This window comes from Macaca fascicularis, chromosome 7, assembly GCF_037993035.2.
Source record: "Macaca fascicularis isolate 582-1 chromosome 7, T2T-MFA8v1.1".
NCBI lineage: Eukaryota > Metazoa > Chordata > Mammalia > Primates > Cercopithecidae > Macaca > Macaca fascicularis.
Window position 1 is genome coordinate 42,993,535 of NC_088381.1, and position 24,120 is coordinate 43,017,654.

Here is a 24,120-nt window from a genome sequence, read left to right on the forward strand (position 1 = left end):
CTACTTGGGAAGCTAAGGCAAGAGGATTGCTTGAGCCCCAGGAGTTTGAGGCTGCAGTGAGTTAGGAGTGGGCCACTGTATTCCAGCCTGAGTGACAGTGAGACCAACACACACACACACACACACACACACAAATAGTGGCGGGGGGCTTGGGGTAGGGGTGAGGGAGTGGGGTGGGAGAGCCTTTCCTAACACTAACCTTTCTTATTTGTAACTACCCCCTCTACCTGGCAGGAGGAAGTCCAATCAGGTGTTCTCATGATTTGGCCCTAACGCCTCTAGTCTCAAAATCAGCATTCCTAAAATATTCCTTATCCCCTCAATCTTATTCTGTATCATTATTGTACATGTGCTTCCCAATACTGGGAATCTTCTCCATCAAAAGCAAAGTCTTTCCTATGAATCCTACCTAGATGCAATGTTCCCCATGATACTTTGCAAGTTTCACTCCAACTAGTCAGTAAGTTACCAAAAAGCATTCTTTGAACTACCCTAGCACCTATAAGGGTCAGGTAATGTTTTAGCCTTTCATGTGACCTTTTAACTATTAAAGTAACTCCTTAAAAAACATGTAAAAACCTTGTATTTACCAAAAGTGTAAACTGCAGAACTAAATAGCAATGAAAAACACCCATAAAGCCTGTAGATAGTTTTTAAGAAAATTTTTACTTCCTTTAAAAAACTGACATTAATATTGAATATATGTACATCTTAAAACTTCACCCAGGCTGGGCGCGGTGGCTCACCCCTATAATCCCAGCACTTTGGGAGGCCAAGGGGGCCGGATTACCTGAGGTTAGGAGTTCAAGACCAGCCTGGCCAACATGGTGAAACCCTGTCTCTACTGAAAATACAAAAATTAACCGGGCATGGTGGCACATGCCTGTAATCCCAGCTACTCAGGAGGCTGAGGCAGAATTGCTTGAGCCCAGGAGGTGGAGGCTGCAGTGAGCCGAGATTGTGCCACTGCACTCCAGCCTGGCTGACAGAGCGAGACTGTCTCAAAACAAACAAACAAACAAATAAACTTCACCCAGACTATTCTGGGCACACTGTCCATGGGTTAACCCTGTTTTGCAAGGAGCAGTAAACAACAGAAACAAAACCTCCAAACTTAGTGAAAACAAGGCATTCAATGACAGACCAGCAGCAGAAACTCCTTATTACCTACTAATCATTTTATGAAGAAACATCTATATAAAACCCAACACTAAAGAGAACAAATAGATTTAACTAAAGTGACAAGCATAATTATAAACAAATACCAGATTACCAGATTTTAAACAATAATCTGTAAAAGTTTTACTACCTAAGGATTTTCACTCCAAGAAGAAAAAATACATAGTAACGCCAAGCTTGCAGGATGATGACTTAACAGATACATTTTCTCTTAATGGAAACTTATCTAGCTTCAGTAATATTTCTGGATGTAGCATCAAGTTGCTGTTGCACATTTTTAAAAGACTGGTCCACTAGTGTTTCCTCTAATTTTAATTCCTCTTCTTCACTTAAATTATTAGCAATAGCATCATTACATGGATTGTCTAGAATGTCTTCGTTTAATCCATTTGACTCGTCCTTTTGATCTTCATCAGTATTAACCTCTTCAACCATGTGTGCCCTGGCTGTATTCATTAACATATCTGAAAAAAATCATACCATTATTATTCATTATAAGTACCTGATCCAATCTTACCACAGAAGTACAAACCTCTTCAAAAGCTTAGTTTAGTAAAATGAAATCTATGATCACTTAATGTTAATTATGATCACTTTCTTCTAAATACACTTTTTTTTTTTTTTTTTGAGATGGAATCTCGCTCCGTCACCTTGGCTGGAGTGCAATGGAGCAATCTGGGCTTACTGCAACCTCTGCCGGGTTCAAGCGATTCTCCTGCCTCAGCTTCCTGAGTAGCTGGGATTACAGGTGCCTGCCACCACATCCGGCTAATTTTTGTATTTTTAGTAGAGACAGGGTTTCACTATGTTGGCCAGACTGGTCTTGAACTCCTGACCTCAGGTGATCCACCCGCCTCAGGCTCCCAAAGTCCTAGGATTATAGGCATGAGCTACCATGCCTGGCCTATAAACCCATTTTTATACAACTAAGATCCATTTTAAATGCAAGAGAGGCCAGGCCCAATCCCAACAATTTGGAAGGCTGAGGTGGGAGGATCACTGGAGCTCAGGAGTTCAGGACCAGCCTGGGCCACATAGTGAGACCCCATGTCAACAAAACAAAACAAAACAAAACAAAATTAGCTGGGTATGATGGCAAACTGTGACCGTGCCACTGTACTCCAGCCTGGGTGACACGGTGAGACCCTGTAACAACAACAACAAAAAAAGCAAAATGGTTTTCAATGTTATTAAATTCACACTCTTGGATCATAGTCAAATGTAACTGTTCTTATTCAAAATCAAAACTACTATTGGCTGGGCACAGTGGATCATGCCTGTAATCTCGGCACTTTGGGAGGCTGAGGCAGGCAGATCACTCAAGGTCAGGAGTTCAAGACCAGTCTGGCCAATATGATGAAACCCTGCCTCTACAAAAAATACAAAGATTAGCCGGACGTGGTGGAGCACACCTGTAATCCCAGCTACTAGGGAGGCTGAGACAGGAGAATTGCTTGAACCTGGGAGGCAGAAGTTGCAGTGAGCCGAGATCAGCAACTACACTCCAGTCTGGGCAACAGAGCGAGGCCCCATCTAAAAACAAAAATCGTAACTACTAAAAAGAGATCCAATAAAAACCAAATGCATTTAAGTTTTATGTCAGAGTGATCCATAAGAAACTTTAAAGTAGCCGGGCACGGTGGCTCAAGCCTGTAATCCCAGCACTTTGGGAGGCTGAGACGGGCGGATCACAAGGTCAGGAGATCGAGACCATCCTGGCTGACACGGTGAAACCCCGTCTCTACTAAAAAAAAAAAATACAAAAAACTAGCCGGGCGAGGTGGCGGGCGCCTGTGGTCCCAGCTACTCGGGAGGCTGAGGCAGGAGAATGGCGTAAACCCGGGAGGCGGAGCTTGCAGTGAGCTGAGATCCGGCCACTGCACTCCAGCCTGGGCGACAGAGCCAGACTCAGTCTCAAAAAAAAAAAATAAAATAAAAAAGAAACTTTAAAGTACTTATTTCCATTTGGACAAATTTTAAGTTGTGTATGATAAACAGAGGTAAGCTTTAAATACCAATTGCCAGGTATACTTGATATTGACAGCAAGGAAGCCACTGCCATCAAAAAAATGCTATCTTCATACAATGTTTCACATGGTACTAATAAAACATCCATTTATAAAGAAAAAGTAAATTGGCCTGGCGTGGTGGCTCACGCCTGTAATCCCAGCACTTTGGGACGCCGAGGCAGGCGGCGAGGTCAGGAGATCGAGACCATCCTGGCTAACACGGTGAAACCCCATCTCCACTAAAAATACAAAAAATTAGCCAGTCATGGTGGCGGGCACCTGTGGTCCTAGCTACTCTGGAGGCTGAGGCAGGAGAATGGTGTGGACGAAGGAGGCAGAGCTTATAGTGAGCCGAGATCGTGCCACTGCACTCCATCCTGGGCGACAGAGTGAGACTCCATCTCGAAAAATAAAAAAAGAAAAAGAAAAAGTAAATTCAGCCGGGTGCGATGGGTCACGCCTGTAATCCCAGCACTTTGGGAGGCTGAGGCGGGCAGATCACGAGGTCAGGAGTTCAATACCAGCCTGGCCAACACAGTGAAACCCCATCTCTACTAAAAATACAAAAATTAGCCAGGCGTCACGGCATGCACTTGTAGTCTTAGCTACTTGGGAGGCTGAAGCAGGGGAATTGCTTGAACCCAGGAGGCAGAGGTTGCAGTGAGCTGAGATCATGCCACTGCACTCCAGCCTGAGCTACAGAGCAAGACTCCATCTAAAAAAAGAAAAGAAAAAGTAAATTCATCTTAATTGAAAAGAAAAAAAAGGTAGCCAAAATAATTTTCACTTGAAAATTTTAATATATTGGGTGAAACTTCTTTTACAACATGGAATCTTTTTTTTTTTTTTTTTTTTTTTGTAGAGACAGGGTCTCACTATGTTGCCCAGGCTGGTCTTGAACTCCCGGGCTCAAGTGATCTGCCCGCCTCAGCCTCCCAAAGTGCTGGGATTACAGGCAAGAGCCAGTGTGCTGGGCCTATAATTCTTATTTTTCCATTTTGAAAGGAAAAACTGAATTGGAAATTAAGAAAGATACACACAATCCTGCTTATTTCATTGAAAACCAACTTGCAATTCTTTCTAAATATAGTTTTAACAAATTTGGTTATGTAGTTTCCAAATCCACAATCTCTGTTAAAAACAGCAAATTTAGGCCAGGTACACTGGCTCACACCTGTAATCCCAGCACTTTGGAAGCTCAATGCTGGAGGATTGCTTCAGACCAGAAGTTCAAGGCTGCAGTGAGGCAAGATCACACCACTGCACTCTAGCCTGGGTGACAGATTGACAGTTTCTAAAAATAGTAATAATAATAATTTTTTTTAATAAAGCAATTTTTCAGGCAGTTTTAGAAGTGAGAAGGGAATGCTACAGATAAGCAAATTAAACAGCTACTTTAAAAGTACAACTCACAACCAAGTGACAAAACACAAGAAAAAGCATTTTTTTTTTCTTTTGGTGGGGGGAGAGGAGTCTTGCTCTGTCACCCAGGCTGGAGTGTAGTGGCCCTGATCTCAGCTCGCTTCAACCTCCACTTCCCAGGTTCAAGCAATTCTCCTGCCTCAGCCCGAGTAGCTGGGATTACAGGCAGGCACACACCACCATGCCCGGCTAATTTCTGTATTTTTAGTAGAGACAGGGTTTCAGCATGTTGGCCAGGATGGTCTCGATCTCCTGACCTTGTGATCCACCCGCCTCGGCCTCCCAAAGTATTAGGATTACAGACGCAAGCCACCACACCCGGCCTCTTCTTTTTTTTTTTTTTTTTTTGAGATGGAGTTTTGCTCTTGTCGCCCAGGCTGGAGTGCAATGGGTTGATCTCAGCTCACTGCAACCTCCACCTCCTGGATTCAAGCAATTCTGCCTCAGCCTCCCAAGTGACTGGGATTACAGGTGCACACCACCATGCACAGTTAATTTTTGTATTTTTAGTAGAGATGGGGTTTCACCATGTTGGCCAGGCTAGTCTTGAACTCCTGACCTTAGGTGATCTGCCCACCTTGGCCTCCTAAAGTGCTGGGATTACAGGCATGAGCCACCGCACCTGGCCTTTTCTTTTCTTTATGTATTATTATAATTATTGTCCTAAAGGTAATAGTATATGACACATGCTTTAAGGAGTCAGGGAAGAATAAGTTTATCAAGAATTTAAAATCAATTTTAAGTGATTAAAATGTTTTTTTCTTTTTTTTTTTTTTTTTTTTGAGACGGAGTCTCGCTCTGCCACCCAGGCTGGAGTGCAGTGGCCGGATCTCAGCTCACTGCAAGCTCCGCTTCCCGGGTTCACGCCATTCTCCTGCCTCAGCCTCCCGAGTAGCTGGGACTACAGGCGCCCGCCACCACGCCGGGCTCATTTTTTGTGTTTTTTTAGTAGAGACGGGGTTTCACCGTGTTAGCCAGGATGGTCTCGATCTCCTGACCTCGTAATCTGCCCATCTCGGCCTCCCAAAGTGCTGGGATTACAGGCTTGAGCCACCGCGCCCGGCCCCTTAAAATGTTTTTTTCTTTTCAAGAGTCTCACTCACTCACCCAGGCTGGAGTGCAGTGGCACGATCTTGGCTCACTGCAACCTCCACCTTCTTGATTCAAGTGATTCCTGTACCTCAGCCTCCGGAGTAGCTGGGATTACTGGTGTGCACCACCACGCCTGGCTAATTTTTGTAATTTTAGTATAGAGATGGGGTTTCACCATGTTGGCCAGTCTGGTCTCCAGGTGATCTACCCACCTTGGCCTCCCAAAGTGCTGAGGTTACAGGCATGAGCCACCGCGCCTGGCCAGGTGATTAAAATAATTTTTTAAGAGGTGCTCAGCTATCTAGAAAACCATCCTAGATTCATTTATTCTTTGAGGAACACATACATTCTCTCCCTCCTCTCTCACACACACAGTCTCTAAAATATACATAAACTTAATATCACACTTTTCCACTCCTAGAAGTATTTTATTTTGGGGGCTAGCAGAGATGTTAAAATATCTAACATGTCCTTGATATATTAATGGTAGCACATAAAATTTGGCGTAAAATTTACCATTTTCTAGGGACTGACTATTACTCAGCAGCTTTGCCTGCCTTCTTTCCAAGGCCAGTTGTTTATTTCTCTCAATTCTTTGTTGTTGCTCTTCTGTTAGGCTTCTACTTGACTCAGAAGCAAATATCTCACTTTCAGATGAGTTTGTCAGAAAGGGATCTAATTCAGTAGCAGTTACATCATGTTCATTATTTTCCGCAACTTCATCTGCAATAGAAAAGAAACGGTACATCTGCAGTGTTAGACTAGTTAGAGAAGGGCTTCTCATTGAAAAAGGATTTAAAGTGGCACGGTGCCAGACCTGAAGAAACAATTTGTGAGGTATAAGAATGTTGTGAATACATGCTTGATTCAATTAAATAAGAAATATTTATAATTCAGTTTAAAAAGGCATGTTAAGTCAAATGAAAATACAATTTAAAATATGCATGAAGGCCGGGCACGGTGGCTCACGCCTGTAATCCCAGCACTTTGGTAGGCCAAGGCGGGTGGATCACAAGGTCAGGAGTTCAAGACCAGCCTGGTCAACGTGGTAAAACCCCATCTCAACTAAAAATATAAAAAAATTAGCTGGGCACGGTGGCACATGCCTATAATCCCAGCTACTCGGGAGGCTGAGGCAGGAGACTTGCTTGAACCGGGACCTGGGAGGCAGAGGTAGCAGTGAGCAAGACTGCATCGCACCACTGCATTCCAGCCTAGGCTACAGAGCAAGACTCTGTCTCAAAAAAAAAAAAGAAAAGAAAGGAAAGGAAACAAAAAGTTCTTGGTTGTAATTAGAAATATTTTATGCTTGGCCTAATCAAAGAGCTTAAGGAATCCAAACCATATTCTTGTTCTACATTAAACCAACACATTTCAATAGTTTCCCAGTGACTATATGGGAAAAGGTTATTTTATTTTATTTTATTTTTTGAGATAGAGTTTCACTCTTGTAACCCAGGCTAGAGTACAATGGCTCGATCTTGGCTCACTGCAACCTCCACCTCCCAGGTTCAAGTGATTTTCCTCCATCAGCCTCCCAAGTAGCTGGGATTACAGGCACCCACCACCATGCCCAGCTAATTTTTGTATTTTTAGTAGAAACAGGGTTTCACTATGTTGACCAGGCTGGTCTCAAATTCCTGACCTGAGGTGATCCACTTGCCTCAGCCTCTCAAAGTGCTGAGATTACAGGCGTGAGCCAATGCATCCAGCCAGTAAAAGGTAAGTTTATATAGACATTATCTTTTGTAGAGTTAAACACAGACAAATGAAAAAAGAAATTTAAAAATCTATGGACATATTTCCAAATGAATTTCTTTTTAAATTCAGTGTGGTTTACATTATAAGTAACAAATTCTTAAAGCCCTGTAAACCAGTTAACTCAAGGTAGGATGTCCCCAAAATGATCCACAGTGGTATGAAAGTAAATAATAGATCTTCCATTTATATTTCATTTAAGAATTAAGAAGAACTATGTTTTAGTAACACATTTAAAATAAGACTGGCAGTTGTTAACTGTCCCTTGTCCTTATGATAGTTACTGTCTGATCTGTGAGCCACTCTATAGGCAAGATCCACACTGTAAAAGGGTGGAGAATGGGGCCCCTACTCACTTTACAATTTCAGATATACAGCTGTTTCTGATTGCCCAGTCAAATAAACTTACGGATTTCATCTTACTTTAACCAAACAACCCCAACAAAATGAACAAGTGTTAGGTTAAAAAGATTCTACAAAATAACAAAATGTCTGTAAGTAGAATAGAAGCACAAGCAAAATAAAAAAACAGCAGAGCTGACACTTTACCTTCTATCTACATCATTCATATTATGAAATTTTAAAAAAAGATAGGCCAGGCACGGTGGCTCAAGCCTGTAATACCAGCACTTTGGGAGGCCAAGACGGGCGGATCACAAGGTCAGGAGATCGAGACCATCCTGGTTAACACGGTGAAACCCCGTCTCTACTAAAAAAATACAAAAAAACTAGCCGGGCATGGTGGCGGGCGCCTGTAGTCCCAGCTACCTGGGAAGCTGAGGCAGGAGAATGGCGTAAACCCGGGAGGCGGAGCTTGCAGTGAGCTGAGATCCGGCCACTGCACTCCAGCCTGGGCGACAGAGCGAGACTCCATCTCAAAAAAAAAAAAAAAGATAAACCCCATCACATCTGACAAGTTGGTCAAAACATTCAAGTCACCATTTGAAATATGTCTTTATATATACTATGCTTGTTCTATGTACATATTATGCCTTGAAATATTAGCTAATTATAGAAAAACCATCACAATTTTAAAAAATTTAAGGGCTGGGTGTGGTGGCTCATGCCTGTAATCCCAGCATTTTGGGAGGCCGAGGCAGGCAGATCACAAGGTCAGGAGATCGATACCATCCTGGCTAACACGGTGAAACCCTGTCTCTTCTTCAAAAAATACAAAAATTAGCCAGGCATGGTGGCAGGCGCCTGTAGTCCCAGTTACTCAGGAGGCTGAGGCAGGAGAATGGCGTGAACCTGGGAGGCAGAGCTGGCAGGAAGCCGAGATCGCGCCACTGCACTCCAGCCTAGGCGACAACAGCAAGAGTCCGTCTCAAAAAACAAACAAGCAAACAAAAAAACAAATATTTAAAACATAAAGACAGACCTTTATAATTATTTTCAGTGAGATATAAAAATCATATGATACTTAATTCCGCCCTTTACAATCAAATTCTCTTTTAAGATTTCTTCCTTAATAGTGAAAAATGAAAAGCCACTTTTCCTTCCTGACATGGAAAACAAAAATGTAGCAAGAAACTAAAATGGCCTCCATTGTCAGGAAATACTGATACAGTATATGTAAGAAACATTGCTGAAGCAGTTAAGAAACAAGCATTAGAGCCACTTATGAGCCAGGCCCAGTGGCTCACACCTGTAATCCCAGCACTTTGGGAGGCTGAGGCAGGCAGATCACCTGAGGTCAGGAGTTCAAGACCAGCCTGACCAACATGGTGAAACCCTGTCTCTACTAAAAATACAAAATTAGCCAGGCGTGGTGGCGCATGCCTGTAATCCCAGCTACTCAGGAGGCTGAGGCAGGAGAATTGCTTGAACCAGGGAGGCGGAGGTTGTGGTGAGCCAAGGTCATGCCATTGCACCCCAGCCTGGGCAACAAGGGTGAAACTCCATCTCAAAAAAAAAAAAAAAAAAAAAAACCACTTATGAAACGTGTTTTTAATGTGCTTCCTCTTACAGGGTTGCAGGATTCTAAATCAATAACAAAATACATAAATAACTAATTTTTTTTTTTGTTTTTTCAAGAGATGGGGTCTCACTCTGTCATCCAGGCTAGAGTACAGTGGCATGATCATAGTTCACTCCAGCCTCAAACTCCTTGGACTCAAAGGATCCTCGTGCCTCAGCCTTCTAAATAGCTGGGACTATGGGTGTTGACCACTCTGGTCCCTAACTTCTGGGTTCAAATGAACTCAAAGAACTAATTTTGACTGGGCAAGGTGGCTCACGCCTGTAATCCTGGCACTTTGGGAAACTGAGGCAAAAGGACTGCTTGAGAACAAGAGTTCAAGACCAACATGACCAACACAGCAAGACCCCGTCTCTATTACAAAGAATAGTGGAAAAAAAAAAAAAAAACGACTTTTTATGAACCAAGAAAAGAAAGGTATCTTCAGTAGTAGATGACCTATTTATATAAACAATATATTTTGTAAGAAGCAGCTGGTTCCTTTGAGTAGGATTAAAATGAGAGTGCAGCAGCTCATGCCTGTAATCCCAGCACTTTGGGAAACCAAGGTGGGAGGATCACATGGACCCAGGAGTTTGAGACCAGCCTGCGAAACATAGGGAGACCCCAACCAGGCGCGATGGCTCACGCCTGTAATTCCAGCACTTTGGGAGGCTGAGGAGGGTGGATCACGAGGTCAGGAGATCGAGACCATACTGGCTAACACAGTGAAACCCTGTCTCTACTAAAAACACAAAAAATTAGCCGGGCGTGGTGGCAGGCGCCTGTAATTTACTCGGGAGGCTGAGGCAGGAGAATGGCATGAACCCAGGAGGCAGAGCTTGCAGTGAGCAGAGATCCTGCCACTGCACTCCAGCCTGGGTGATAGAGCAAGACTCCGCCTCAAAAAAAAAAAGAAACATAGGGAGATCCTGTCTCTATAAAAAAGAAAACTTGGCCAGGCAGGTGGTGCACGCCAGTAGTCCAAACTACTCAGGAGGCTGAGGTGGGAGGATTGGTTAAGCTCTGGAGGTCAAGGCTGCAGAGCTGTGATCATGCCACTGTGCTCCACTCTGGGCGACAGAGTGAGGTCCTGTCTCAAAAATAAATAAGTAAATAAAAATGAAATGAAATTTTTAAAAATTAGAAGTACACATGAAATTCATTTACTGCAACATTCATTGGCAAGTGATTATGGCAAAGAAGCTAAAGCTAGAAATATTCAATGTGTTACAAGATGCCATCATTGTGGTAAAAACAAACTAAAACATAAGTAAACTATATAAAAATTAAAGGGAAATAAGTGCAATGCAAAAGGAAACAGCACAGGGGAGTCAGAAATGATGGGAGTGGGGATGCAACTATAACAGTGTAATGAGGAGGCTTCACTGAGTTGTCACTTGAGCACGGTTTGAAGAGTGTAAGACAGTGATGCAGACTTGAGGGGTACAAGGGAAGAGTGTTCCAGGCAGAGTACAACAATACAAAAGCCTTAGAATAGAAACGTGCCTGAAATGTACAAGGAACAGCTGGAGGCCAAGCACAGTGGCTCACACCTGTAATCCCAGCACGTTGGGAGGCCAAGGCAGACTGTTTGAGGCCAAGAGATAGAGACCAGCCTGGGGAACATAGTGAGATCCTGTCACTACAAAAATTAAATTTAGGTCAGGCGCAGTGGCTCACTGGCTCACGCCTGTAACTCCAGCACTTTGGGAGGCCAAGGCGGGTGGACCACCTGAGATTAGGAGTTTGAGACCAGCCTGGCCAACGTGATGAAACTCGTTTCTACTAAAAATACAAAAATTAGCTGGGTGTGGTGGTGCGCACCTGTAATCCCAGCTACTGGGAGGCTGAGGCAGGAGAATTACTTGAACTCAGGAGGTGGAGGTTGCAATGAGCCGAGATCACACCATTACACTCTAGCCCAGGTGACAGAATGAGACTCCTTCTCAAAAAAAAAAAAAAAAGCACATCGCAAATCGCATCAGTATGGAAGTAAATGTATTTAAGCAACAAATAAAATGGTCAAAACATTTTTACTTTTGTGGTGCCTGATCAAAAAAATTTGGAGACTATTCTTTTAAGATACAAACAAAATATATCACACAACAAACAAAAATCTCAGATTCAGTTCTCTTATTTGTATCCTGTATTTCAGCATGCTTGTAATTCTCTGAACGGTCCATGTTAATTTATCTTTTTCTTTTTTTTTTTTTGATATGGAGTTTTGCCCATTTTGCCCAGGCTGGAGTGCAATGGCACCATCTCAGCTCACTGCAACCTCCACCTCCAGGGTTCAAGCAATTCTACTGTCTTAGCCACCCGAGTAACTGGGATTACAGGCATGTGCCACCACGCCAGGCTAATTTTTTGTATTTTTTAGAAGAGATGGGGTTTCACCATGTTGGCCAGGCTGGTCTCGAACTCCTGGCCTCAAGGGATCCGCCCGTCTTGGCCTCCCAAAGTGCTGGGATTACAAGCGTGAGCCACCGTGCCAGGCCTTATTTTTTTTTTTTTTTTACTGCCATAGAATATGGAGCCTGAAATCCATGTTAATTTATACCTCTGCATAGGTGGCTCCCTCATTCAAAATCACCTCTGCCTGACCTCTACTGTTCATTCAAAATACTTTTTCTTCTTTTTCATTTCTTTCTTCTTCCTCCCACCCCCAAATCAAAATTCTTCTGAATCCTCCTTTGTGAAGCTCTCCCTCCACCTCCAGGGACATGTAACTATGCTCTCCTTTGCATCCCACCCTGTGACCTACTCATACCTCTAATTACACCTACCACACTACTGGCAACGTTGTATGTCTGATTCATTCATTACTGTATTAGCCCACAAAGGGGCCTGATCTTAGTCATTTTTTTATCCTTGAGCTGTATTACATACCGGGCACCTCAAAAAGTAACCCAGAAGTATATGTGGTGGAATTTAGAACTGCAATAACTCATTCCTTTACATATACCAGTCCTATGCCATCAATACATATTTTACCAAGAAATTTAAATCATGAATTATTTAAATCACATTCTTTCACATGTTTGGAAGTAGTTTATAAATAACTTTAGGGAATTCTACATGGAACTTGTATTTTCTTCCGCATCTGTTAAAAGTTAAAAAACAAAAACAAACATGTATGGAGCCATCGCACAGAAAATCTGATAACTATACAGACCCTGTCGGCAGGAACCATCTGTTTTAATGTGTGTGACTGTCTATGGTTGCATTGTACAACTAACAATGCAATCAATACCAGGAACAGTCACATAGGTCTCACTAAAGTCCTATATCCGAGAGCTGCACTCTAAGTGAAATGCAAACTTTCATCATCAAATCATTCTGCCTAATTTCCCAGTACCATTTTATCCAATGGTATCCAATGGTGCATGTGTATATGAACACTTTATCTTGGTATATATTTTTATTAACAAGTGCTATACAGGATCAGTGGGTCACTAGAGTTCTCAAAAGTTCATATTCTACAACAAATTTGATATACAACATTCTAGATGTAGCAAGGTTTTTTTTTTTTTTTTTTTTTTTTTTTTTTGAGTTAGAGCCTCACTCTATCACCCAGGCTGGATTGCAGCAGCACAATCTCGGCTCACTGCAACCTCCACTTCCTGGATTCAAGTAATTCTCCCGCCTCAGCCTCCTGAGTAGCTGGGATTACAGGTGTACGCCACCCCACACAGTTAATTTTTGTATTCTCAGTACAGATGGGGTTTCCCCATATCGGTCAGGCTGGTCTCAAACTCCTGACCTCCGCTCACCTCAGCCTCCCTGAGAGTGCTGGGATCACAGGCATGAGCCACCACGCCCAGCCCACTACCAAGGCATTTTAACATACCTATTTATCGTACTTTACCATACTTTAATTATATATTCAATATAGACTAAGGATCCAGTCCTATAATACTGCCTCCTCTAACTACTTCTATTCTTTCTTTTTTTTTTTTTTTTTCTGACAAGGTCTCACCCTATTTATTGCCCAGGCTAGAGTACACTGGTGTGATCCTGGTTCACTGCAGCCTTGAATTCCTGGGTTCAAGTAATCCTCCTGCCTCAACCCCCATGAGTAGCTAGGACAACAGGCATGCACCACCACACCTGATTAACTTTTTAAAAATTTGTATAGATGGGGTCTCACTAGGTTGCCCAGACTGATCTCCAACTCCAGGATTCAAGTAATCCTCCCTCCATGGCCTCCCAAAGTACTGGGGTTGATCCAAAAGTAGTGATTTATCTCAATTCAGTCAGTTACAGATCAAACTCCTTGTTCTACTCTTTCCTCCCTTTTCACTACTGCACTTGACTAGTCTTTAAAAACAAATTAACAAGCCAGGTGCAGTAGCTCACACCTATAATCCCAGCACTTTGGGAGGCCAAGGTAGGTGGATCATGAAGTCAGGATTTCAGAAACAGCCTGGCCAACATGGTGAAACCCCATCTCTACTTAAAAAAAACTACAAAAATTAGCTGGGCATGATGGCACGTGCCTGTGATCCCAGCTACTCGGGAGGCTGAGGCAGGAGAATTGCTTGAACTGGGACCTGGGAGACGGAGGTTGCAGTGAGCCGAGATTGTAACACTGCACTCTAGCCTGGGCTACAAAGTGAGACTCTGTCTCACAAAAAAAAAAAAAAAAAAAAAAGTTGGCCAGGCCCAGTATGGCTTGAGGTCAGGAGTGTGAGACCAGCTAAGGCAATGCAGGGAGATCCCCATCTTTACAAAAATTTAAAAATTAGCCAGGCACAATGGCATGCACCTGTAGTCCCAGCTACTTGGGAGGCTGAGGCGGGAAGATCCCTTAAGCCCAGGAGCTGAAGGCTACAGTAAGCTATGATTGTGCTACTGCACTCCAAACTGGGTAACAGAGCAAGATTCTGTCCCTAAACATGAAACAAAAAAGCAAAGTGCTGGGATTACAGGCATGAGCCACCACACCGTGTCTAGATCTATTTCTAAAAGTAAAATTGTTATAAAGTAGATAAACCTATATTCTTACCATTATTGCTAACAAAATCTTCATGTAAAATAGGGAGATCAAGTCGAATTCGTTTCAAACAGGTCTGAAAATGAAAAGAGATATTTATTTTTACCTCTTTACCAATAATGTTGGGGGGGGACTAATTTGCTATTAGTTTTCCCTCTCTACCAAGAGATTCCAAAATGAACATTTTAAACAGTAATTTAGCCTCAACTAAATCTATCCTACCATTTAGCATTATGAATGATATTTATAATCATCTTAACACTTACCTGAACCTCCTTTTTACTTCCCAGGTATTCAACTCTGTCAATAAAATCCTCAAACTGCAGTTTAGGGAATAGCCTATGTGCCCAGTGCTCCATGTGTCTGATTAGCATCTTCAAGTCTTCAGCCTGGCACATAAAAATAAAAATGCTAAACAGGAGTCTCATTCTCACAGCTGACCCTGTCAGCAAGTTTCAGAACTGAAAAGCTATGCCAAAATCACTGGGGTCATTTTGTATTTATAAGGTCAAAAAACTTATAAAAGGAAGTTTATGAATAAGAAAAATATTGGCCAGACAGTTGTTCACACCTGTAATCATAGCACTATGGGAGGCCTAGGGGGACAGATCACTTGAGCTAAGGGGTTTAAGGCCAGCCTGAGGCAACATGGTGAGACCCCGTATTTTCTAAAAATACAAAATATAGCCAGGCGTGGTGGTACACACCTGTGGACCCAGCTATTCAGGTGGCTGAAGTGAGAGGATTGCCTAAACCTGGGGGGCAGAGGTTGCAGTGAACTAAGTTCACACCACCGCACTCCAGACTGGGTGACAGCGAGATCTTATGTCAAAAAAAAAAAGAGAGAGAGAGAGAGAAAATTATTAAGAACTTAGAGGATTGCAGTCTAAAAGAGTACTGGATACAGGTTTTTGTTTTTTTGTTGTTTTTTTTTTTCAGAGAGAGTCTCACTCTCTCACCCAGGCTGAAGTGCAAGGGCAAAGTCTCAGCTCACTGCAACCTCTGCCTCCCGGGTTTAAGCAATTCTCATGCCTCAGACTCCCAAGTAGCTGGGATTAGAGGCGTGCATCACCATGCCCGGCCTAAATTTTGTATTTTTTAGTAGACAGTAGTTTCACCATGTTGGCCAGCCTGGTCTCAAACTCCTGGCCTCAAGTGATTCACCCACCCCGGCCTCCCAAAGTGCTGGGATTACAGCACGAGCCATGGCACCCCACCTGGATACAGATGCATAAAAATTAGATGAAAACAAATCCAAGTACAAAAACTTAATAAAGTTGGCCAAGCGCAGTGTCTCACGCCTGTAATCCCAGCACTTTGGGAGGCCGAGGAGGGTAGATGACCTGAGTCAGGAGTTCCAGATCAGCTTGGCCAACATGGTGAAACCCCATCTCTACTAAAAATACAAAAATTAGTTGGGCGTGGCGGCAGGCACCTGTAATCCCAGCTACTTGGGAGGCTGCGGCAGTAGAATCGCTTGAACCCAAGAGGTGGAGGTTGCAGTGAGCCAAGATCGAGTCACTGCACTCCAGCTTGGGCGACAAGAGTGAAAATCCATCTCAAAAAAAAAAAAAAAACACTTAATAAAGTTAAAAGATAGTAGGCCGAGTGCAGTGGCTCATGCCTGTAATCTCAGCACTTTGGGAGGCCGAGGTGGGCACATCACCTGAGGTCAGGAGTTCGAGACCAGTCTGGCCAACATGGTGAAACCCCGTCTATACGAAAAATACAAAAATTAGCCAGGTAGCTGGGCATGGTGGCTCACGCCTGTAATCCCAGCACTTTGGAAGGCCGAGACAGGCGGATCACGAGGTCAGGAGATTGAGACCATCCTGGCTAACACAGTGAAACCCCGTCTCTACTAAAAATACAAAAATTAGCCGGGCGTGGTGGCGGGCGCCTGTAGTCCCAGCTACTCAGGAGGCTGAGGCAGGAGAATGGTGTGAACCCGGGAGGCGGAGCTTGCAGTGAGCGGAGATCGCACCACTGTACTCCAGCCTGGGCGACAGAGCAAGACTCCGTCTCAAAAAAAAAAAAATCAGCCAGGTATAGTGGCGGGCACCTGTAATCTCAGCTACTTGGGAGGCTGAGGCAGGAGAATCACTTGAACCTGGGAGGCAGAGGTTGCAGTGAGCAAGATCATGCCACTGCACTCCGGCCTGGGCAACAGAGTGAGACTCTGTCTCAAAACAAAAAATAAATAAAACAATAATTTTTTTTAAAAAAGTAATTAAAAAAAAAAAAAAAACTCTACTTTAACCCTACCCTCTCCCCACTGCACAGCAACACAGGAGCAACATCTACACCACAGGTTGAAAACTAAAGAATATATTAAGAGGCCGGGCACAGTGGCTCATGCCTGTAATCTCAGCACTTTGGGAGGCCACCAAGGCGGGCAGATCACGAGGTCAGGAGATCGAGACCATCCTGGTTAACACGGTGAAACCCCATCTCTACTAAAAATACCAAAAATTAACCGGGCATGGTGGTGGGCGCCTGTAGTCCCAGCTACTCGGGTGGCTGAGGCAGGAGAATGGCGTGAACCCGGGAGACAGTGCTTGCAGTGAGAGGAGATCGCGCCACTGCACTCCAGCCTGGGCGACAGACAAGAGAGACTCCATCTCAAAAAATAAAACATAAAATAAAAAATAAAATAATATATTAGAAACACTTGAAAAAGTATAAAACTCTCTAAAAATATACTATCATCTGCAAAAAATTATATCTACACTCCCACATAATTCAAAAATAGACTTCAAAATGTGCATATGTATAGTGACTGACAGTTACTAAATGTATTCATTTTTTAACCACACGTTACTGACATTTATTATGAACCAAGCATTGTGCCACATCTTGGGGACACATAAGTGATCGATACAGGCAGAGTCCTTGCCCTCATGAAATTTAAAATCTTTGAGGTAGACAAAGTAAATTTTATTCCTCTAAATTATAAAGTAAAAACTGAGACTTAAAAACACAGGTGTGATTTTCCTATAGACAAGGTTTATGTAGCAAAAAATGAGACAACACAAGACATGCTTTCTAATTCTTCAAACAGTTCCCTGTCTAGTATATCACAACTGTTTCTCAAGATCTCAAGAGATACGACAATTAAGGATAGCATCTTAAAGCATTCTGAGATTTCTAAGAACATAATGGGTCCACATTTTTATTGCTATTGTAAAAAACAAAGGTCTAACATAAAAATCAGAAAGTTCTTACCTCATGACCTTTACCTTTGAATTTTGCCTTATCAAATACATGCCTTAAGGCTGGAAGTCCTCTCTCTGAAATTAATCTGTGAATAAAAATATGTTTTTAATTTCAAGTTTCCTTTTCTTTTTTTTTTTTGAGAGGGAATCTTGCTGTGTCGCCCAGGCTGAAGCACAGCGGCATGATCTCGGGTCACTACAAGCTCGGCCTCCCCTGGGTTCACATCATTCTCCTGCCTCAGCCTCCCAAGTAGCTGGGACTACAGGCGCCCACCACGGCGCCCAGCTAATTTTTTTATTTTTAGTGGAGACAGGGTTTCACCATGTTAGCTAGGATGGTCTCGATCTCCTGACCTCGTGATCCGCCCGCCTCGGCCTCCCAAAATGCTGGGATTACAGGCGTGAGCCACCACGCCCGACCTAATTTCCAAGTTTTCTCGAGTTTGGTCCAAAGCAAGACCGTAAGAAAAAATGTTCTGCTGAACTAAAAAAACTTTTTTAGAAATATAAGAGCTCTACATCATACCAACCAAAAGTTTATAACATTAGAAGAAAAACAGTGGATGTTAAAAATAAAAAGTATAAATATATACGAATATAGTAAATGTACCTCTGAGCATCCAGCTTGGGTATATTTCTTTTAACTGTTCTCTTTGGAGGTACAGGAACAAGTGCTCCACTTCCTGACTCTGGTGAAACATACCAAGATTCAGTATTACTGTATTTAAATAATTTGTATTATTTATTTTGTATCATTTCGAAGCTGATAAGATAACTAAACATAGGACATCTTGTTTTGAAACAGGGTCTCACTCTGTTGCCCACGCTGGAGTGCAGTGGTGAGATCTTGGCTCACTGCAGCCTCAAACTCCTGGGCTCAAGCGATTCTCCTGCCTTAGCATCCTGAGTATCTGAAACTACAGGCGTGGCCTACCACACGCGGGTAATTTTCAAATCTTTAGTAGAGACGAGGTCTTGCTATGTTGCCCAGGCTGGTCTTGAAATCCTGGGCTCAAGCCATCCTCCTGCCTTGGCCTCCCAAAGTGCTGAGATTACAGGCAGGACCCAGTGTGCCCAGCCTCCTTTTTTTTTTCTTTTTTCTCCTCAAATACCTTTTACCACAGCCTCTTTTTACCACAGCCACCACGGCCCAGCTAATTTTTGTATTTTTAGTAGAGACGGGGTTTCACCATGTTGGCCAGGCTGGTCTCAAATTCCTGACCTTTTGATCCACCCGCCTCGGCCTCCCAAAGTGCTGGAATTACAGGCATGAGCCACTGTGGCCGGCCTCACAGCCTCCTTTTTAAAACTCTCTATACATACCTTCATCAGGCTCAATTCCTTCACCGTCTTGTCTCTCTGGAGAGGCTGGAGGTGGGAAAGGAGGAAAAGTTTCATCTTCTACATGCTCATAATCTGGTAGGTCAATCATGCCATTCTCCTGTGGTTCTAGCATCTTTTCCTCTAAGGGAAAAAATGTAAAGTTATTTGTATTCATCCAAATAGTCTCCACTATATAGACAAGTTCTACCTGCAGCCATTTCATGTGTTTCAATCAGTTAGACCACATTTCAAACTTACACATCATGAAAAGTAGAGAAGATACTAATTATGAAAAAAAGGACTAGCCTAGAAATCAGAACTAAGTTCCAAGGTAGACCCTAACACTAAATATCTATATCATTTTGAACAAATCGTTGTACCTCAACTATCGAGCTTCCCCTACCATAAAAAGATAAATTTTGGGCCAGGCGCGGTGGTTCATGCCTATAATCCCTTTGGGAGGCTGAGGCGGGCAGATTACCTGAGGTCGGGAGTTTGAGACCAGCCTGACCATCATGGAGAAACCCGTCTCTACTAAAAATACAAAATTAGCCGGGCATGGTGGCACATGCCTGTAATCCCAGCTACTTGGGAGGCTGAGGCAGGAGAATCGCTTGAATCCGGGGGGCAGAGGTTGCGGTGAGCCGAGATCGTGCCATTGCACTCCAGCCTGGGCAACAAGAGCGAAACTCCATCTCAGAAAAAAAGAAAAAAGATAAATTTGACTTTTCAGAGGGTTTCAAACTGTGATCCAATAGGGTATGAAATACGCAGGATATAGGTACTTCACCCCCACTTCAAGTAGAGCAGCTTAAAAAAAAAAAATCTGCCGGGCGCGGTGGCTCACGCCTGTAATTCCAGCACTTTGGGAAGCTAAGGCAGGTGGATCACAAGGTCAGGGGATCGAGATCATCCTGTGAATGGTGAAATCCCGTTTCTACTAAAAATACAAAAAATTAGCCGGGCTTGGTGGCGGGCGCCTGTCGTCCCAGCTACTCAGGAGGCTGAGGCGGGAGAATGGCGTGAACCTGGGAGGCGGAGGTTGCAGTGAGCCAAGATGATGCCACTGCACTCCAGCCTGGGCCACAGAGCAAGACTCCATCTTAAAAAAATAAAATAAAATAAAAAATTAAAAAATCTCTTTATATACACCTACTATGTGCCCACAAAAATTAAAAGTAAAAAAAATTTTTTTTAATGTGTTTACATATTGGTGTTCTAGGTAAGGCTTCCTTTAAAGAATGGGAAATTATCCTCGGGTTGATAACTCGAAAGAATGTTTTTCAGTACTGCCTTACTTAACTTCTCAGTAACAACTGACACTTTTGGTCAGTTTTTTCTGGGAAAAATGTTTACCTTAACTTTTAAGACACAGTATTCACCTGGCTTTTCTCCCTTTCTGGGAACTCCTCCTGGATTTTCCTTGCAGGTTTATCTTCTAACCTGGCCATTAAGTATCCAAGACTCAATCCTAGGGCTTCTTCATTCATTTATGCATAGTTTTAATAAGAACTTATTTATTGATGACTCCCTGATTTTCATCTTTACCCTAGGCCTTGACTCTCCGATCCAGATCACTATTTCCCATTTTACACCTCCCAAATGCCTGAAAGGCACCTGTAATTCAACATGTACAAAACCAAACTTCTAAATTTTCCTAATTCAATGAATGACATCTATCCAGCTAAGCAATTCAGAAACCTACAAGTCATCTTTAGCAATTCCTTCCCTCTATCCCACAGATCCTGCCCATTTTATTTCCTAAATATCCCTTGAATCTATTTCTCCTTATCTCTATAACCACTTCCAACATTTCTTGCTTGCATTACTCCACTACTCTCATCCACTCTTGCCTTCTTCAATTGTCCGTATTACATCTAGACTGAATCTGAAAATGTAAAGCTGATCACCTCACTTGGCTTAAGTATTTCAATGGTTTCTGATTGCTCTTAAGATAAAGACAAAACTCCAAGGCCCTATGTGATCTGGCCTCTTACAACCTCACCAACCTCACTTCACACTACTCTATGCTTTTTCTTTCCCTGAAAGAGCTAGATTCCTCAGGCCACTAGATCTTTACAAATACTATTTCCTGTCTTGAAAAAGCTATACCTTGACTCCTAATCTCTTTCAGATATCAACTATCACCTTTTCAAAAGTTTACCTCAATTTCTCTAAATCCTTCTTTAGTAAGCATTCATAGTGTCAAGTACAAATATCATGGCACTTATCCAGTTTCAATATCAGGTTTTATTTATACAGTTATTTATTGTTCGTCTCCCAAACTAGACTGTAGCTCAAAAAGGGCAACCAGGTAGGTCTCTCTGTGCTACACAGCTCGAACCCCAGTGCTGGTACACAGCAGGTGCAGGTGCTCAATATATATTTGATGAATGATGGAATGCAAAAAAATAATTCCAAAGTTTCCCCAAATTGGAGTTAGATGATCTTTAAAATCTCACTAATTCTAAATTTCGATTACCATAAATATAAAAGCAAAGCATCAGCTGGGTGCGGTGGCTCACGCCTGTAATCCCAGCACTATGGGAGGTCGAGGCGGATGGATCATGAGGTCAGGAGTTCAAGACCAGCCTGGCCAACACAGTGAAACCCCGTCTCTACTAAAAATACAAAAAAAAATTAGCCAAGTGTGGTGGCGGGCGCCTGTAGTCCCAGCTACTCCGGAGGCTGAGGAAGGAGAATCGTTTGAACCCAGGAGGCGGAGCTTGCAGTGAGCCAAGACCGCGCTATCGCACTTCAGCCTGGGCGACAGAGCCAGACTCCGTTTCAAAAAAAAAAAAAGCAAAGCATCAATTCCCGATCATGACCCACGGTAGCTTCAAGTAAGCTACAAGAATCTATACTAGGGTTCAGAACTTTGAGGCTGACAGTGAGCTTTTAGTTTGATGACAGTACCTAAAATATATTAAGTGCACTCAAGAACTGGCCAAGCACGGGGTGGGGATTGTCAGGAAACTGATATTTCTTCTATTTGTAGTGAACAAGACGCTCAATAGACGACTTTTACTCTGCGTCAGTGGTCGCATAACTGTCTCTTTTTAGACATTTATGAAATTGTGTGAACTTCCTCCTCTACTCCTCAAACTCCCAGAAGAGTTAAGGTAACAAATGTTATGTCCAAACCACGGTTTGTTCCCAGACCCTGGTTTCCAATGCCCACCTCTTTTCCAAGAAGTCCAAAGAGATGGCCCTCATCGCAAAGGAAGTGCTACCGTGCTGCCTCGATGTCCCCCTTGGGTGCCACCCCTGAAACATCGAACCTCCTATACCTCTTCTCCAGCCGCCCCCCTCATCCCCGATCCCCGCCTATCTTCTCTTTAACTTCATTCATTCATCCAACATTCGCTGGGCGCTTTCTACATTGACACGCCCCGGACATAAGACTGGGGTAAAGATGATCAGGAACACATTCCCTCCCGCTAAGGGGCTTGGCAGAGTAAGAGGCAGCCCAAAACCTAAGCAACCGGGACACGCGCCCGCCTCCCCGCCTCTCCAGGCCAGGTCAGGTTGACTCCCCAAGCCTCCTGACCCGCTGCGACAATTAGGCTTTCCCGCTCGTCCGTTTGGCTCCCTGGCTCGTCCGTCTGGCTCCCTGGCTCTTCCGTCTGGCTCCCTGGCTCGTCCATCTGGCTCCCTGGCTAGTCCCTCTGACTTCCCTCTCCCCGCAAGAACTTCACTGGCCCGCCAGTCAGTCCTCACCTCACACAGAAAACACCGACCACAGAGCTTACCTCGGCGTGCAGACTAAGCGCGCTTCTCGCGATACTCGGGAACTCCCGGGGCAAGTAAGGCCCGCAGCGTTTGGCGCCAAATCCGCGCGCGAGCTGGGCGGGGCCTGCAAGACCCGCCTCTCAGGTTCCGCCCACCACGCCGGTCCCGCCTCCGGTCCCACTGTTTCCGCCCTCTGAATTCTTCAGAGGGCCTCCTTATTTTCATAAAGCTAATACTAGTTATTCTGGGCTTTTTTTTTTTTTTTTTTCTTGAGACTAAGTCTCGCTCTATCACTCAGGCTGGAAAGCAGTGACTCGATCTCGGTTGACTAGTCTCTAGCTCCCGGACTGAAACGATCCTCCCACCTCAGCCTCTCTTCCCCGACTACCACCACCACACCCAGCTAATTTTTGTTTTAATGGGTTTGTTTGTTTGTTTGTTTGTTTGTTTTGCAAAGACGGCGATTAGCTGCCTAGGCTGGTCTCGAACTCCTTGGCTCAAGCGAGCTTCCCGCCTCAGCTTCCCAAAGTGCTGGGATTACAGGCGTGAGCCACCGCGCCCGGCCGCGCCCGGCACTTTAAACCCTGGAAATAGGTCTCAGTTTTTGGAAAACTGAGTTGTAGAAGGAGGAAAAATGACAAAGGCAAGCAATAGTGAATGAGAAATTACCGCTTCTTCAGAGTTCATAGCAAAATGCCTTGAACTCAGAGTTTTATGAATTGTTTATTGAATAATAAACTGAGAAAAGAGGTGGTAAAGAGAGGAAAAATAAGGTTGAGTGTAGACACTGGCCGGGTGCGGTGTGGCTCACGCCTGTAATCCCAGCACTTTGGGAGGCCCAGGCGGGCGAATCGCTTGAGCCCAGAAGTTCAAGGCTTGCAGTGACTAGGATCGCACTGCTGGCGATCCAGCTGGAGATCCAGCCTGGGTGACACAGTAAGACCCTGTTGCCAAAAAAAAAAAAAAAAAAAAAAAAAAAGAGAGTGTGAATGTAAACAAAAAGAAAAATGTCAAAAATATGTTACTTGGGACTGGGTGCAGTGGCTCACGCCTATAATCCCAGCACTTTGGGAGGCCGAGGCGGGCAGATCACGAGGTCAGGAGTTCGAGACCAGCCTGACCAACATGGTGAAACCCCATCTCTACTAAAAATACAAAAATTAGCCCAGCGTGGTGGCGTACGCCTGTAATTCCAGCTACTCAGGAGGCTGAGGCAGGAGTATCGCTTGAACCTGGGAGGTAGAGGTTGCAGTGAGCCGAGATCATGCCACTGTACTCCAGCCCTGGCGACAGAGCAAGACTCTGTCTCAAAAAAAAAGTTATTTGGCTGGGCACGGTGGCTCAAGCCTGTAATCCCAGCACTTTGGGAGGCCGAGACGGGCGGATCACGAGGTCAGGAGATCCAGACCATCCTGGCTAACACGGTGAAAC

General features: G+C 43.8%; 1 protein-coding gene and 1 non-coding gene across 10 annotated transcripts; both read right to left on the reverse strand.

Annotated features, from left to right (window-relative positions):
* Positions 1–1,160: 1,160 nt before the first annotated feature.
* Positions 1,161–22,737, reverse strand: TIPIN (TIMELESS interacting protein). Of its 9 annotated transcripts, XM_065548092.1 has the most exons (9): positions 22,508–22,737; positions 22,139–22,224; positions 18,958–19,098; positions 18,245–18,323; positions 17,645–17,720; positions 14,686–14,808; positions 14,432–14,495; positions 6,219–6,425; positions 1,161–1,643 (listed from the first exon to the last, which is right to left on the reverse strand). In XM_065548092.1, the coding sequence occupies exons 3-9, from the start codon at positions 19,088–19,090 to the stop codon at positions 1,402–1,404; spliced, it is 924 nt and encodes a 307-aa protein (XP_065404164.1). In that variant the 5' UTR covers positions 19,091–19,098; positions 22,139–22,224; positions 22,508–22,737; the 3' UTR covers positions 1,161–1,401. The 9 variants fall into 9 exon arrangements, with proteins under 9 accessions (XP_065404164.1, XP_005559918.1, XP_005559920.1 ...); XM_005559861.4 differs by lacking the exon at positions 22,139–22,224 and having other exon boundaries at positions 22,710–22,737; XM_005559863.4 differs by lacking the exon at positions 22,139–22,224 and having other exon boundaries at positions 22,678–22,737.
* Positions 12,555–12,689, reverse strand: LOC123574997 (small Cajal body-specific RNA 14). Its single transcript, XR_006700168.1, has one exon.
* Positions 22,738–24,120: the final 1,383 nt, after the last annotated feature.